At 38.1% G+C, this 13,327-nt stretch overlaps 1 protein-coding gene across 2 annotated transcripts in view; it reads left to right on the top strand.

Moving 5' to 3' along the window:
• Window positions 1-13,327, top strand: part of RPS6KC1 (ribosomal protein S6 kinase C1) — an 86,169-nt gene that overhangs the window by 11,657 nt on the left and 61,185 nt on the right. For both annotated transcript variants that reach the window (XM_015622444.3, XM_015622445.3), the window contains 4 exons: window positions 5,459-5,574; window positions 7,535-7,628; window positions 11,333-11,392; window positions 12,199-12,561. In XM_015622444.3, the coding sequence (XP_015477930.1) occupies window positions 5,459-5,574; window positions 7,535-7,628; window positions 11,333-11,392; window positions 12,199-12,561 (633 nt within the window). The remainder of the gene's footprint in view (window positions 1-5,458; window positions 5,575-7,534; window positions 7,629-11,332; window positions 11,393-12,198; window positions 12,562-13,327) is intronic.

The following is a 13,327-nucleotide window of genomic DNA, read 5'->3' as shown; positions in this document are numbered from 1 at the left end:
TCAGCATTCAGATTGTGTTTATGGGTTCTCTATGCATCTTGTATGGGGTTTAGTTTCCAGGATGTTTGGCATTTTTTAAAGTGATTCTGCCATATGCTCTTGTTTCTGGTCTGGGTTTTCTATGCATTTTTTGGTGTGGGTTTTGGTTCTTACAGTGTTGTTCCAATATGTTTGGCATTACTGCAGTGGTATTTTGGGTGTCCAATATGTTTGGCATCTTTTGGGATGAATTTCTGATGTGCTTTTTTTTTTTTGGCTAAGCTTTTTGCACTTTTAAAAAAGTGTTTTTTAGGCATTGCTGCAGTGTTGCTTTCCATTGCCATGTGTTTCAAATATGTTTTGGTGGTTTTTTAAAAATGCAGCACACTTCAGCATGGACTTACTTTTTTTTTTTCCTTTTACATCCTGATACCACATCCTTTTTTTTTTTTTTTTCCCCTCCCTATATGTTTAGCATTTTTAGTGTTGAACTTACTTGGCTTTTTTTGCCACACCTGTAGTGCATGCTTTATGTGTATTTGCAGTTTCCATGTGTTGTGTCTGTTTTTTGTATTTATTGCCATACATGTTTTTGCATGGTTTGGATGTGTTGTGTACGTTTTAGCACCCAGACAGTATTTGGTGTTTTTTGGTGCATATCTAGTGCTGATTTTTATGGGTTTTCTTTGTGTGGCATTTTTTTAGCAGTGCTGGGCAGTCATCTAGAGGCTATTTTCACTAATTCTCTGTGTGTCTCAGATTGGTATGTTTTAGGCATTTGTTGGCCTGCATGTATGAAGCTGAATTCTAATGCGGATTTTGTGGTTCTCTGCACAGAGCTGTTTGAAATGCCTGACTTTAATTGTATTTCACATCAGCCAAATTGTACCCAAGTTTTATGTAATTTTATTTTTGCTTGTTTATGAAGCTGGAAGTGCTCTGAAAGTTTTGGTGCTGTGTGAGAGCATGGGCAATAATGGTTAACTAAAGCATGCAGTATTAGTTTCATTCTGAGATTATTTTAAATCTGATTTATAGAGTAGAGTTCTCATTGGACAAATTATTTAAAAAAGCTAGTATTTCCAAAGCATAATTTAATTTCAGGTAGAAGATATGATAGCTATTCATAGGGAAGAAAGAGGGATAAAAGAAAATCAGGGTGGAAGAGAATATAGGTGTCTAATATCTTACATAATTTAAAATTGCTATAAATGCAAATTAACTTTTTACATTAGCTATGTAAGCAAGGGGAGTGAAATCCCTTCTGAAAAACATCCTTCTATTGTATTTAGTGAACAACAGTGATTGAAATGTACAGTGTGAGAGAAGGAAATCCACAGAAACATTCGATGCAGTTATTTATTAAAAAGTTCTTTGAAATGAAAACTAAACTAAAACAAACCCCACTACATTTAAATGAAACCGAGACACAGAAGAATACAGAAAAGTGGAGGTAATGTAAAAACAAATTTTAAATGAATGATACATAGCTGAAAGGAGTAGCCCTACTGACTCTCCAATTTAAGAGTTATTTTTGTATTTACAACATAAAATTTTACTGTGTATCTTTCCATCGCAATTCTACACATGGTAACTGCCATATGATTAGTTTTTATTTAAAATAAAAATCCCAATTTTTTTTTGTACTAGAGGAAAAATGCAATCTTAGTAGATAACAAGGTTTTGACAAACTTGTTTTCAGTTTCATTCTGTTAGTGATGACCTGCAAGGCCAGTCTCTCTCAAGATCTTTTGTTTCCTTGCTGCTTTGATGGACCATTTCTGCAGCATTGCTTCCCTGTGGTGATGTTACAATTGTTGCAGCTTTTAGACTAGTTTCTAATTAAACTGTGAGTGGAATTGCAGTCAACTGGTGGAGCTTTTGGTTTTGTTGTTATTGGTTTGTTTGTTTTTTTTTTTTGGATACCTGTGCTTTAAATAATGTATGTACCTATTGTTTAAAGAGAGTGCAGTTTGCAAAATGGGCAATGGTGGTTCTCACAATTGAACTTAGTTGTGGTAGAAGTGTTAAACCTGAGGAGCCTCTCCAGTTCAGTTCATTCAGAGTTTCAGGAGATGGTGTGGAGAACTGAGATGTATTCAAAAACAAATGTGTCATGCTGTGCTTCCATATTTTGTGCAACTAAAGGCTTGCCACAGAGTGTGTGTATTTTAATGCTCTTGCAGTAGAGCTGCAGAAAACTTGCTATGGATGGGAAAAAGAAATCATCTGACTTCCTCTGTGCTTCACTTGAGCAATTTTCACTTGTTTTATAGGAAAACCTCAGTGAACTTGATCATGGAGATCTAAGATGCCCTAACATATCCAGCTGCTAAAATTATGATATCTATATCTGGGATATGATTAATGTCCTCTCCTAATATGCATCAACATAATTTTCTTCAGTACTTTCAAATTACTTTGTTGTTGTTGTTGGACACTTGTAAATATTTCCATATGTTGACCACACATGGCATTTTACCAAAATATGGGTAAATCTGCATGTGTTGTATCTAGCAACTGCAGAAATGCACTCTAGTATAAAAAAATATTACACCCCCCTACCCACTAAAAAAGAAACAGAATGCCCCCAGATATTGATAACTTGCTAGCAGTGAGTCAGAAAGATTATTTTCATTATAAAGCTCACATAAGGATGTCCTTTGTATTTGAAGGCAATGAATTAAGTAGCATATTTTTGAATTTGATGTTGTATACAGTAAGAAGTCTTGTGAGAAACTAACTGAAACATGAACACACACTTTGCTGGGTGTTTAGTTCAGGTCTGCTTCACAAAATTAGTTGTGGATTCTTTTTACAGGAATTTACATTTAGTTTTTATGTAAATAGGAAATATTGAATGGATCATTGCTGGAGGAGTAACAACTGTGTTAGATGCTAAAGCTGGAGTTGACATTTCTTAAAAAAATCAGAAAGATGTGATCCCTATAATGAAATTTGTGTATGAGGATTGTAAAGACTAGCAGAAATAATGTTGATTTAGATGCAGAATGACATCCTGATAGAAATGTTTGAAGAGTCAGCTAGCTGGCTGTGTAAGCACCTTTGAGCATTTCCTTGGGAAAAGTGATAATGAAAGTATTAAGCAATACAACATTGCTTGAAAGTATGAAGAAAGGAAAAGGAGGAAGGAGTTAACCAGGGCTGCCTGGGAATTAAACTGCCAGCAAGATGCCAGGAGGTCTGTGAACTGAACCAGTACTGAATAATGTTTTTCCTTCCCCTAAAGCCCTCTAGTTCTAGAAGCAGTTTTTCTGATAGTGTATCATGATGCTAATGGGCTGGAAAATGCAACAGTGACTAATGTTTCAACAGCTCTGTTCAAACGTGTATTTTTTTTTTTTTTTTAGCTCAGCTTCCTGAGAAACTAAGGCATGTATAATTGTGCCTTTAGAAAGTTGAACCCCTTACTGATGTGGCTAATATCAGCTAAATTTGAGAGTGGAGGTGGTTGCAAATGTAATCACACTTCTGCAGAGTCTGTGGAATGGCAGCTGGGTAAGAAGAGAGCATGTGTTTTGGTGCTGCTGAGGGCCAGGCAGGCTCAGCTCATACCTGTGAGGTTTGCAGTGGCCTGGCAGTCAGTGAATGCACACTGGCCAGCCTGGCAGGGCTGATCCTGATGTCTTCTCTCTGGTGCCCAGTGGAAATACTGAGAAGATATGGATAAGGAAAATTAGTTTTTATTGTGTTTAGTGAAATGAAACAGGGAGAGATTCTTGAGAAACAAGGAAAAATATCCTACAGAATTTCTTTCTAGCAAAAGTTTTCCGTTTCTCGTATTGTTCGGTGTTTACTTCTTCACAATTGATTTTCTACTGCATTGTAACAGCGTTTGTGTGAATTTGTGGATTCATTTAGCTGACCCATGCTGCTGTGCTTTGCTGAGGGAAGTTGTTTTCTTTCCATGATGTCCAATTTTGCATGGAATGAACCAAGAGCCCTAATGCACCCCCAGTGTTGCTCTGAAGACTTAGGAAGTTTGGGGAGCAGTTTAATAGGACCTGATTTCAATGTTATCACTCACCGTGGTAGCATTGCTTTTGCCTTCTTTCTGCTTGCTTGTTGCTCACTCTTTTGTACAGCTGCTCCTGTTTGTACAGCTGAAACGGCAGGGTGAGCAAGGCACGGAACCAGTCCAGCTGAAAATTAGCCCAATGATGTCTTTTCTTTTCTTTTATGGGAAAAATAAGCCCCAAAAGCTTTGTTTGTGATCTTGTGAGTATGTGTGTGTCTTTTTAGTTTTATTTTCTTTTTTCTGATACCGCATGGGCAGGAGCTATTTACTTGAAGAATTTCTGGAAAGAATCCTGCTTTGATACTTTCTTCTGGGATTATTTTTTTGCTTGCTCTAAGTATAAATGAATTTTGCTTTTGTATTCAATGTTTCTTTTGTCCTCTTCAAAGGTTAATGCCACAGAGCTGTCACAGGTGGTTCTTATTTTTCTGGTCATGCTGTTATAGCAGTACTGTTTCTTGAACTTGTCTTCCCAGTCCTTTTTTCCCCTCTGTATAGCTGTTGCAATAACTGTTCTATTCTCCTCCAATTATTACTGTTAACCTCTGCCCTTTTTCTTTTGTAAACTTGTAACTATTTCAACAACAAAGTGATGTTGATATAAAAAGCTAAAATAAGTTGCGTGCAATTGTGAAGGATGTGAATTTAAGGTAGCAATCCAAGGGTTTTCTCCTGAGAAGCAAATCTCTTCAGGTGAACTGTGGGATTGTTTTTTAAGTATGTTTTTTCTAATTGGAATGTTTTGGGTGCTGAGTAGAGAAAAAGGAAGATTCATACATTTTAGTAAATGAGCTGCTTCCCAGCTCTGTTTACCTCTTGAATCCAGAAGGAGATGAGACCCTGTCTGCATGGAGCTACTTCAGAGGAAAGCTTCAGTGCCTGGTAGCAGGGCTTCACCATCTCCCCTACACTTTGTCTCCTCCATAAATGGCACCTTGGAATTGAAGATCTGTTTGGGGGCTTTTAGCAATACTTTGTTTACTTCCCGCTCATATTGTGCATTGTTCTTGAGAATACGTGAAGATTGCTCAGCTCCTTACAGGATTTGGGCCATAATCAAGGCTGACACTGACTGGCATATTGTCAAATTGTGCATGTATCATTTATTGTCAGATAACACTGGACATCCGTTAGTGTCTCTTGGCTAATCAAGAGTGTTGCCTCACATATTCTTACGATAAGAGGGCGAAGGATTCTTGTCGTAGCTGCCAGCTTTCATCATCCGAGTGGATTGCAGAAGACGGGACTCTAGGGACAATTGAGAATAGGAAGTTTGAAGATTTGCTATGTTCTCCTGAAGCGTTGGAGTGACTTTCATAGACTCAGGGCATTGTCTCCAGAAGGTTGCTTTTGTCTCGTTTGTTTTCTTTTGTGGCAGTTATTATTGCAAAATAAATGTGTAGTTATTTCTAAAACTGTTAATCTATGTCTCTGTTCCAGGGCGATTTGATGAAACTGTGATTGAAGAAAGAAGGCAATGTGCTGAAGATCTCTTGCAGTTTTCTGCCAATATCCCTGCTCTCTATAACAGCAAACAGCTGGAAGAGTTTTTTAAGGTTGGTTAGTATTTGCAGAAGTATTTGCTTCTTACCGACATGACTGAAGTATAGTGCTGATTCTGCTGTACTTTATACACCACGGAATGAGAGTGAGCTGGTCTGACATGCTTTGTGAAGGGACTGGGAGTTTTCCGTTCACTCTGGAAATGCAGCTTTAAAAAAAACCCATGCCACACCTCTGCAAGGTGGAAAGTTTTACAGGAACTTCAGGTGAAGGGATTTGATTTTTTTTTTTTTTTTAATTGAATGATGAGCAAAACTTATAATGATAAATTCCACTGGGAAGTAATAAAAATATTATCACTGTTTCTATATTTTCAGTAGTTGTTTATAATTTCAAACCAAAGGAGTGAAGACTGTTTACACTGTTTCTGTATGGTCTTTTGTGGACTCAGGTCCAGAGGAACAAATTTGGCATGTAACTAGTCCAACGTGCTGCTTGTGCAGTGTTGTGAGAACCAGTCTCCATAACAAATTTTAGGACAGTACATTGATATGGACTTCTTTATTGCAGCTGAAACGGTTTCTTTTCAATAGTTCCTTCAAAGCTCTTTATTTTCAATAGCTTAGTCTAATGTTCTGCAAACTCATAAGCATGAATTTACATGCACCCATGATCGTAACTCTCTGGAATTAAGGAAATGTTCATCTGGCTGAGATGAGACTTAAGCCTATTAATGTATTTAGTATATTTAAATTATATATGTATATATATTTCCAAGAGCAAAATTTTATCAAAGCTTAAAATTCTTCACTTGTTTTCATGATGAAGTTATTGCAGTGTTCTTTAAAATACTTTAAGTAATTTTCTTTAAGTGTCTTTGGTGTCAATAAATGAGTGTGAGCCCACGTTAGACTATTTTACTTTTTGTTTTATTTGCACTTGCATTTTTTCAGTTCTTTGGAAATACTTCTGTACTTTTTCAGACCTCTCTTTCCCTCCTTTGATTAATAAAAGTATTAGTTTTAGCCTCCCACTGGACCTTTTCTGGCTTTGCAGGGAAATGAATAAAACTAGAAAACCAATGTATTTTTAGGACAAACTATGTCTTCAAGGGGGTTATGCAAATGCAATAATTTAGGCTCATTTGTTAGCTGATGTGGTGTCTTGCTTTCCTCTAAGAGAGCCTTAGGTTTGGTGTGTCACCAGCTCAGCCTGTGTGCTTTTAGCTCTGCCTATGGGTGGTTTTGTTCCTTTTCAGATTTTTGTACAAATAGCTGTGGTAAGAAAGACTTGGACAATGAATTCTTAGAAGTGTCTGAAGGGAGTGTTCTCTGTATCTATGTGTTATAATCTCCAGAAGAATAAGCTGGCTTGTGTGAAAATGTGCTGGGCTGGTTCAAGACAGATTAGCAATGCTGGTTTGTAACATGGCCTTGAAAATGGTGCACATTCTGTTAAAGTGGCATGGAAAGTGTGCACCTGAGATGTGAAGCAGAAATTAAAAAAACACCAAAAAATTTAGGTGGTTTCTAGTGCTGTTGTTAGTTCACTTTGATTTCTTTCAGGTTTGGAGAGGAATGTCCTTCTTGAATCTTTGTTAAGTCACAACTACAACTGAACTCAAGATAGTAGGTCCTGAGTGGGATATTAGTCTGATGGACAAAGTCCTGTGCTTGGGAGCATCACTGAAAGGCACAGACTGTATGTGACACAAGGGATCAGGAGAATTTTTATTGTCTCCTGTTAGACTTGGGTGTGCAGGTCTGTGTGGTTCAAAATTCTGAAGCTGCAGTAGGCTAAATATTTAGATGTGTCATCAGTCTGTGGCAACCAAACATGACTTAACTGAAAATCCTTGTTTAATTTGCAGGCTTATATGGTTTAATTCAATTCATTAAAGATAAAGTAATGTACTCACTGATTAGGAAATATCATTTTGGGTATCACTTCTATACAGTGATAATTTCCATAGAGCACAGCAGCCAAGTAATTCCTTTCCCTCTTTCTTTTCAGGGTGGAGAGGTGCATGATGGCTCTGAATTGATTGGTCCTGTTGAGCCTGTGTCTGACTCTCTGACTGACAACCTGTCTGACTGCAGCTCTGAAGGTTTGCTTTGTCTTCCCACATAACCTCATAGCATGATCTGTTTTAAAGCAGCTCATAAATGACAAGTGACAGAGTTCTTCATGGAGCATTGGCCTCCAGTTTCTGTTTGTTTTTTATGGCAAAAATGCTGAGGCGGGATTGGCAAGAGAGAAATTTTTCTCAGCAGAGCTGTCCGCACTTCTGGAAGAAGTAGAGCTGCTTCTTCTAAAGGGTAGACCTTTTTCTTCTAAAGGTCTACATGCTGACTAGGATACCACATGTAGAGTAATTTTAGTGGTGCTTTTAGTGGCACTTCACTTGCACTAAATAATAGTATAGCTGTATGAAAGGGTCAGTCAGCCCAAATAAAAACTACTAGAGCTTCTTGACTGCTTGTAGACTGAGTCAGCTTAAGCATTTCTGTGCACCATGCAATCTTTTAGATATCTATGTATTTCTAATCTATGCTTGGTCCTTGTAATTTCTAGGAAATCCTTCTCCAACTCTTAAGTTTTCCTTTGCAATTGCTTAGGACTCATGTATAAATCCACATTATTAAACCCTTATTAAGCTTATTTAGGAAGAGATCTGCTCTTTATGGCATAAATTTGCTTTGATAAAACAATCCTTGCATAACAAAAAAGGGGTTTTCTCTTCTAACTGTGGTTGGTGTTTTTTTTTTCTTGAGGTTGTATGACTTCTCACTAGAATCTCTCTATGTCAATAACTTTGTGCTTAGTTGTACAATATATTCTACATAGGAAGTGAGCTTGGCTCACTTGTAGTACCTTCTATGATGTTAATGAACTAATGTCCCCACAATATTTTGTTCTGTGAAGGGAAAGGTATAGAAGTTGTCATTGTGTGTGTCTATTATATATATATATATATATATATTTAGTATGTGTTATATATAGTTATTTAGTTGAAGAGGGCAGTTATGATAAGTAACACTAACTAGTTTTAAAGGGTTTTCATGATTTCTGTGAAATTCAACATTTCGGATTCTGACAATGCACTCACTTTATTTTATAGGGCACAGTGTAAAGAGTGCTTCTAGAAGTGCTTAATGTGAATGTTTCTATTCATTATTCACAAGGGCCCCATTTTTTTAGCAGAAGAAAACCACTTCCTTTATGTCAGATAAAATACTGAAAAGAAAAAATGCTGAAAAGTAGAAAATTTCTTTGATACCCTTCTGAATCGTCTGGAGGGCTTTTACGGGGTACTTGGAACCTATGAACACAGGATTTGGAGATGCTGAATGTGAATTTTGTGGAGTTATATTTTCTAAAATCTTATGTGTCTTCCAGCTCATATCTTCTTATGCTTTAAAGCAGATTTTGGTGATGGGGGAGGCTATGGACAGAAGGAGACATCTGTCTTTAAAACCTCTAGATGGCAGTGGCAATACTTGGCCTTGAGTCCTCTCCCTGACTTTCCTCACAGCCTCCTGCCTGCATCTGATTTTTCCCAGTCTGATTAAGGCAGTTAACTGTGGCTGGTTCATTGTGCTGCCTTCTGTGGGCATCCAAGGGCCTCCACATGGGAACGGTTCATTCAGGCTGTTGAACTGAGAAGTAGCAAATCCATCCCTTCACAGGTGCTGCTGATTGTTTTTAAGGGTGGGTTGTGTTTTCTCACTTTCATCTGTTCTTTCCAGACAAAGTTCGTTTTGCAGAAGGTGTGCACATTAATGGTGGAAGATGCAAGTTGACAGTAGTAGAAACGTTTTTGTACCAAAATAAGCAGCAATTACCTTGCTTGTAAAAGGAGTTTGCACTGTAAAAGGAGTTTGCACTTCATGCTTTCATAGGAATCTGCTTGCAAGAGGCCAGGTTATCCAGGCTTTCCACCAATTTTTGGAAACTGTTTACTTTTCAGATACGTGGTGAAATTGCACAAGGCAGAGACAAGTACAGAGATTCAATTACAGTAAAAAATACAGTGTTCAATTTCAGCTTCATTATTCTCATCTTATATTCCTGACAGTCACTTTGTCTTCTTCTCTGAGTACATGGGATGATGTTCAGATGTCCAACTTTCTCTTCATAAGTGTTTCTATATCAATTACCTTACCAGATTCTTTAGAGAACTTCATCAGGAAGTAATTTCTTTTTTTCCTCTCTCCTTCTGTTTTACCATGTCCACATTTTCTTCCCAGAAATAAGCCTGTGCACTTGAGATGCTTCCTACCCTATAAGCTGACTGGAAACCCCACGACTGTTTTTGTGTGGTGCCAACTCCAGGCTCTAAGCCTGACCTAAAGGGAAGTTTATTAGCTCAGGCTCTGTGCCATGCTGTCTGTGTTCATACAGCTTTTGGTCGAGTTGGCTACAAGGCAAGAGCAAACATGGTTTTGTTTAGCCTGCAGGGAGGGGAGCTTGAGTCTGTGTGAGATCTGCTGTGTGGATGGGCTCTTATTCATCTCATCTGGGTGGCCAGAACAACCTTCCAAAACCCTCAGCTTTTCCATTCATGCTTTCTCTCTGCACTCTTTGTCCATCAATCAGATCTGCTTCTGCCACCTGATATGTCTAAGTGGTGTTTAATAAATGCTCAGTTCTCCACCCTCAAATTTGATATTGCTGCCCCTAAATTGAGCAGGTGAATGGCCCATTATTATTATGCTAGTTAATGAATCTTCTGTCTTCCTCCAACTTTTCTGTTGTGAGTTTTCCTTCATTCTTGCAGGTTTGAGGGCTACCCAGTCAGTTTTCTTCTTTGCATGAACACTTCACTTTATGGCCCTTCCATGAGAAGATCAGGAGCATTGTGTTCTGTGCACCCTGTCCCTTCCTCTCAAGTAATCTAGGTCACAAATATCACCATCCCTTGCTTTTCAGACAAAGAGTGGCTGGTAATTTGTTCTCCTTCATGACTTTTTCCTCTCATTCATGGTAAAGTACTGCTGGCTTTTAGAAAAATAGTATTTCTACAGTACCTTCTTACTCCTCTTCCACAAATTCTAACCTGCTATAACTCTACAGCTGCAAAATGTAAAGGAAAGTTTGAGTTAGTTGCCTTTGAGTTAGCTTCTTGCTGCTGCCACATACTTTTTGGAAATGAGTCAGAACATGCCACCTGGATATGTGGTTAAACTCTTCACTCTGACAATAGTATAGGAGAAAGTATCTCTGCATGCAAACAGCTAAATGTCTTGACCTTGTTGCCTATTTTATTACCTTGGTGAGTACATGTGCCAAGGTGATAAAACAAACTGCTACTTGATATCCAGGTGGCACTGCCAAATTTGTGCCTTGCTCCATATGTCTCATGCAGGGTACTATTCTGGAAAGATGTTTTTGAGACGGAAAGCTGGCTTTTTTTTTTCCCCTGGTGTGTAGGTCCCAGCTTTGAAAACTTTCCTGTTTTAAGTCTCCTTAGCCATAAATCATCAGAGCAGAGAGAGATAGGGACTATAGTCTTTCTGCTGCTGGAATGAGACGGATTGGAGTCTGATGTTTGAATAATCTCCCACTCAAGCAAGGACCTGTGTTTTGTTTTTTAAATCTTTGAAACACTGAGAAATGGCAAGCCTAATACCACTCTCCCAGTTTTAATGGTGTGTTAACAATTGGATGTCTCTGACAGGCAGTCATAGAGCAATTTCATATTATAGACTTACCTGTAGTAGGGTCATGCTTTTTCATTCTGATGGCAAGGGGACTTGTAGTCTGTTGTACATGTGGATGTCAGAAACATTTTTTCCTTCTCCTTTTCAGTTCGAAAGGATTTAAGTGGGCTTGATGATGTGACACTTACGAGCCAATCAGAATGTGGAGGTGAGATCTAGAAGTTGTTTCCTTTACATTTGTGGAAATTAAATAATTGGAAATTGCTAATTGAGTGAAAGTCTTTAGTGGATGATAGTCCTTATAGAATGAAATGGTATATATGTAAAATACCTTTGTTGCCATTTCTTCCCAAATAACCATGAAAAGTTCCTGTGGTCTAACTGAAGGTCAGCTTGCAGTAAGGGTATAGTGACTTATGGCAAATGTAAAATAAAATGTTAGCTCAGGTTTGAGTGACGAAAGAGGTGTTAAGTAATTAATTCTACCATGTGTTAGCAGTGAAGGAAGATTATGTGTGTTACATGTGAACTGAGTGCTGCAGGATACATAAGCTGACAGTAAATCTGTGTTAATTCAAATTCCTCATTTACTGTTTTGAGGATGCTTCATCTTACTGATTTTAAACAGTATGTTTGGATTTCTTGCAACAGTAATTTGGCTCCTGCTGATTGGCTTTTCTAATAGTACTCACACAGGTTTAATTTTGTAATTTCCTGGAGCCCAGTGGTGAGCTGTTTTGGAAGTTTAAGTTGAGTGTTAGATGTTGGTCTCTTCATTCCCAGTACTGAAATGAAGACCTATTGTTCTGCAGAGTTTGTAGTTAATTTTTAAAAATATGTTTCTTTAGGTACTAAAATTTTTTAGAGACAACATTGCAATCAGGGAGTTTCTGTGGGCATTCTCAGGAAACTGCATAAGTGAAAAGAGCTAAATCTTTGACTGGGATGAAGAGTTTGGAAGGCTCCTAAGGTATATGAGCAATGTAGAGTAATGGATGAATTTCTGACTTTCAGGCTTCTCCAGTGACAGTGACCTGATCTCTCTGACAGTCGATGCAGATTCTCTTGCCGAGGTAGATGATGGAATGGCATCCAACCAAAGTTCTCCCAGTAGAGCTGCTGGTCTTTGTGTTACTTCTGAGCCCCCAGTCCAAAGCACACTGGCATCTGAGCAGGAGTGGAGCAAACCCGAAGGAGGAAAGGAAAGCCATGGTTTGTTTACTGGAAGCTTAAAATCCAAGCCAGGCAAACACGATTACTTGGAAAAAGCAGGCGAGTTAATAAAACTGGCCTTGAAGAAGGAGGAGGAGGAAGATTATGAAACTGCCTTAAGCTTTTATAGAAAGGGGGTTGATCTGCTTCTGGAAGGTGTTCAAGGTATGGATCTTACCATGATGTATGTCTTCTCCTTGTGTTTGTTTATGGCGTTTCCATGGTTAATATCAGCTTACTGCATTGCAGAGAAGTGATGTGAAATGCAGAATTACATGTGCTTTGCTTTCATGTACTTGATAGCTGTGTGCTTGTGAGAGAGAAACCTTTCTGTCTAAGACTGAATGATAATTTAGGGTCTCATCTTCCAAGTGCCCAATATCTCCTCTGTTAAAATTGCAGCACAACCTTCAACTTGCAGGTAAGTAGCAAAGTCCTCCACTTTTGCCTCTTTCCTTTTTATTGCCTAGCCATTAATTAATATGTGGCACTTGCAGCACTGTTGAAACATTATTTAATTTACATGGTTAAGTGAGGATTAATTATCCCCATTTTACGCATGGGGAGAGGCAGACTCAGGTTAACTTCCCAATCACAACAGGATTAGAACTGCTCTTGTCTCACAGCCTCTTGCTTCTTCCATTAAACTATTATCCTTTTCTAGCTAAAGGATGCATAGAAACTTACATGCTTGCATTGCTAGGGAACAGGTTTTTTTTTTTTTTTTCTTTTCAAAAGACTTTGGTCTGTCAATATATATCTGCAAAAGCTGTTGTTAATAGACTGGATGCAGCTACATGCAAATTTCTGCTTCCTTGCACCTTGTAAGTAAGCGAGAAAAATTTTTCCCTTCTCTAGCTCTTGAGAATCTTGAGTGATAGACTCACATAATTTGCATTTTCCCCAACAGTGGCTTAAAACTATAAAGTAC

Source organism: Parus major, chromosome 3 (assembly GCF_001522545.3).
Source record: "Parus major isolate Abel chromosome 3, Parus_major1.1, whole genome shotgun sequence".
Lineage (NCBI taxonomy): Eukaryota > Metazoa > Chordata > Aves > Passeriformes > Paridae > Parus > Parus major.
Note: the sequence above shows the minus strand (reverse complement) of the source record. Positions and strands in the feature narration are given on the sequence as shown.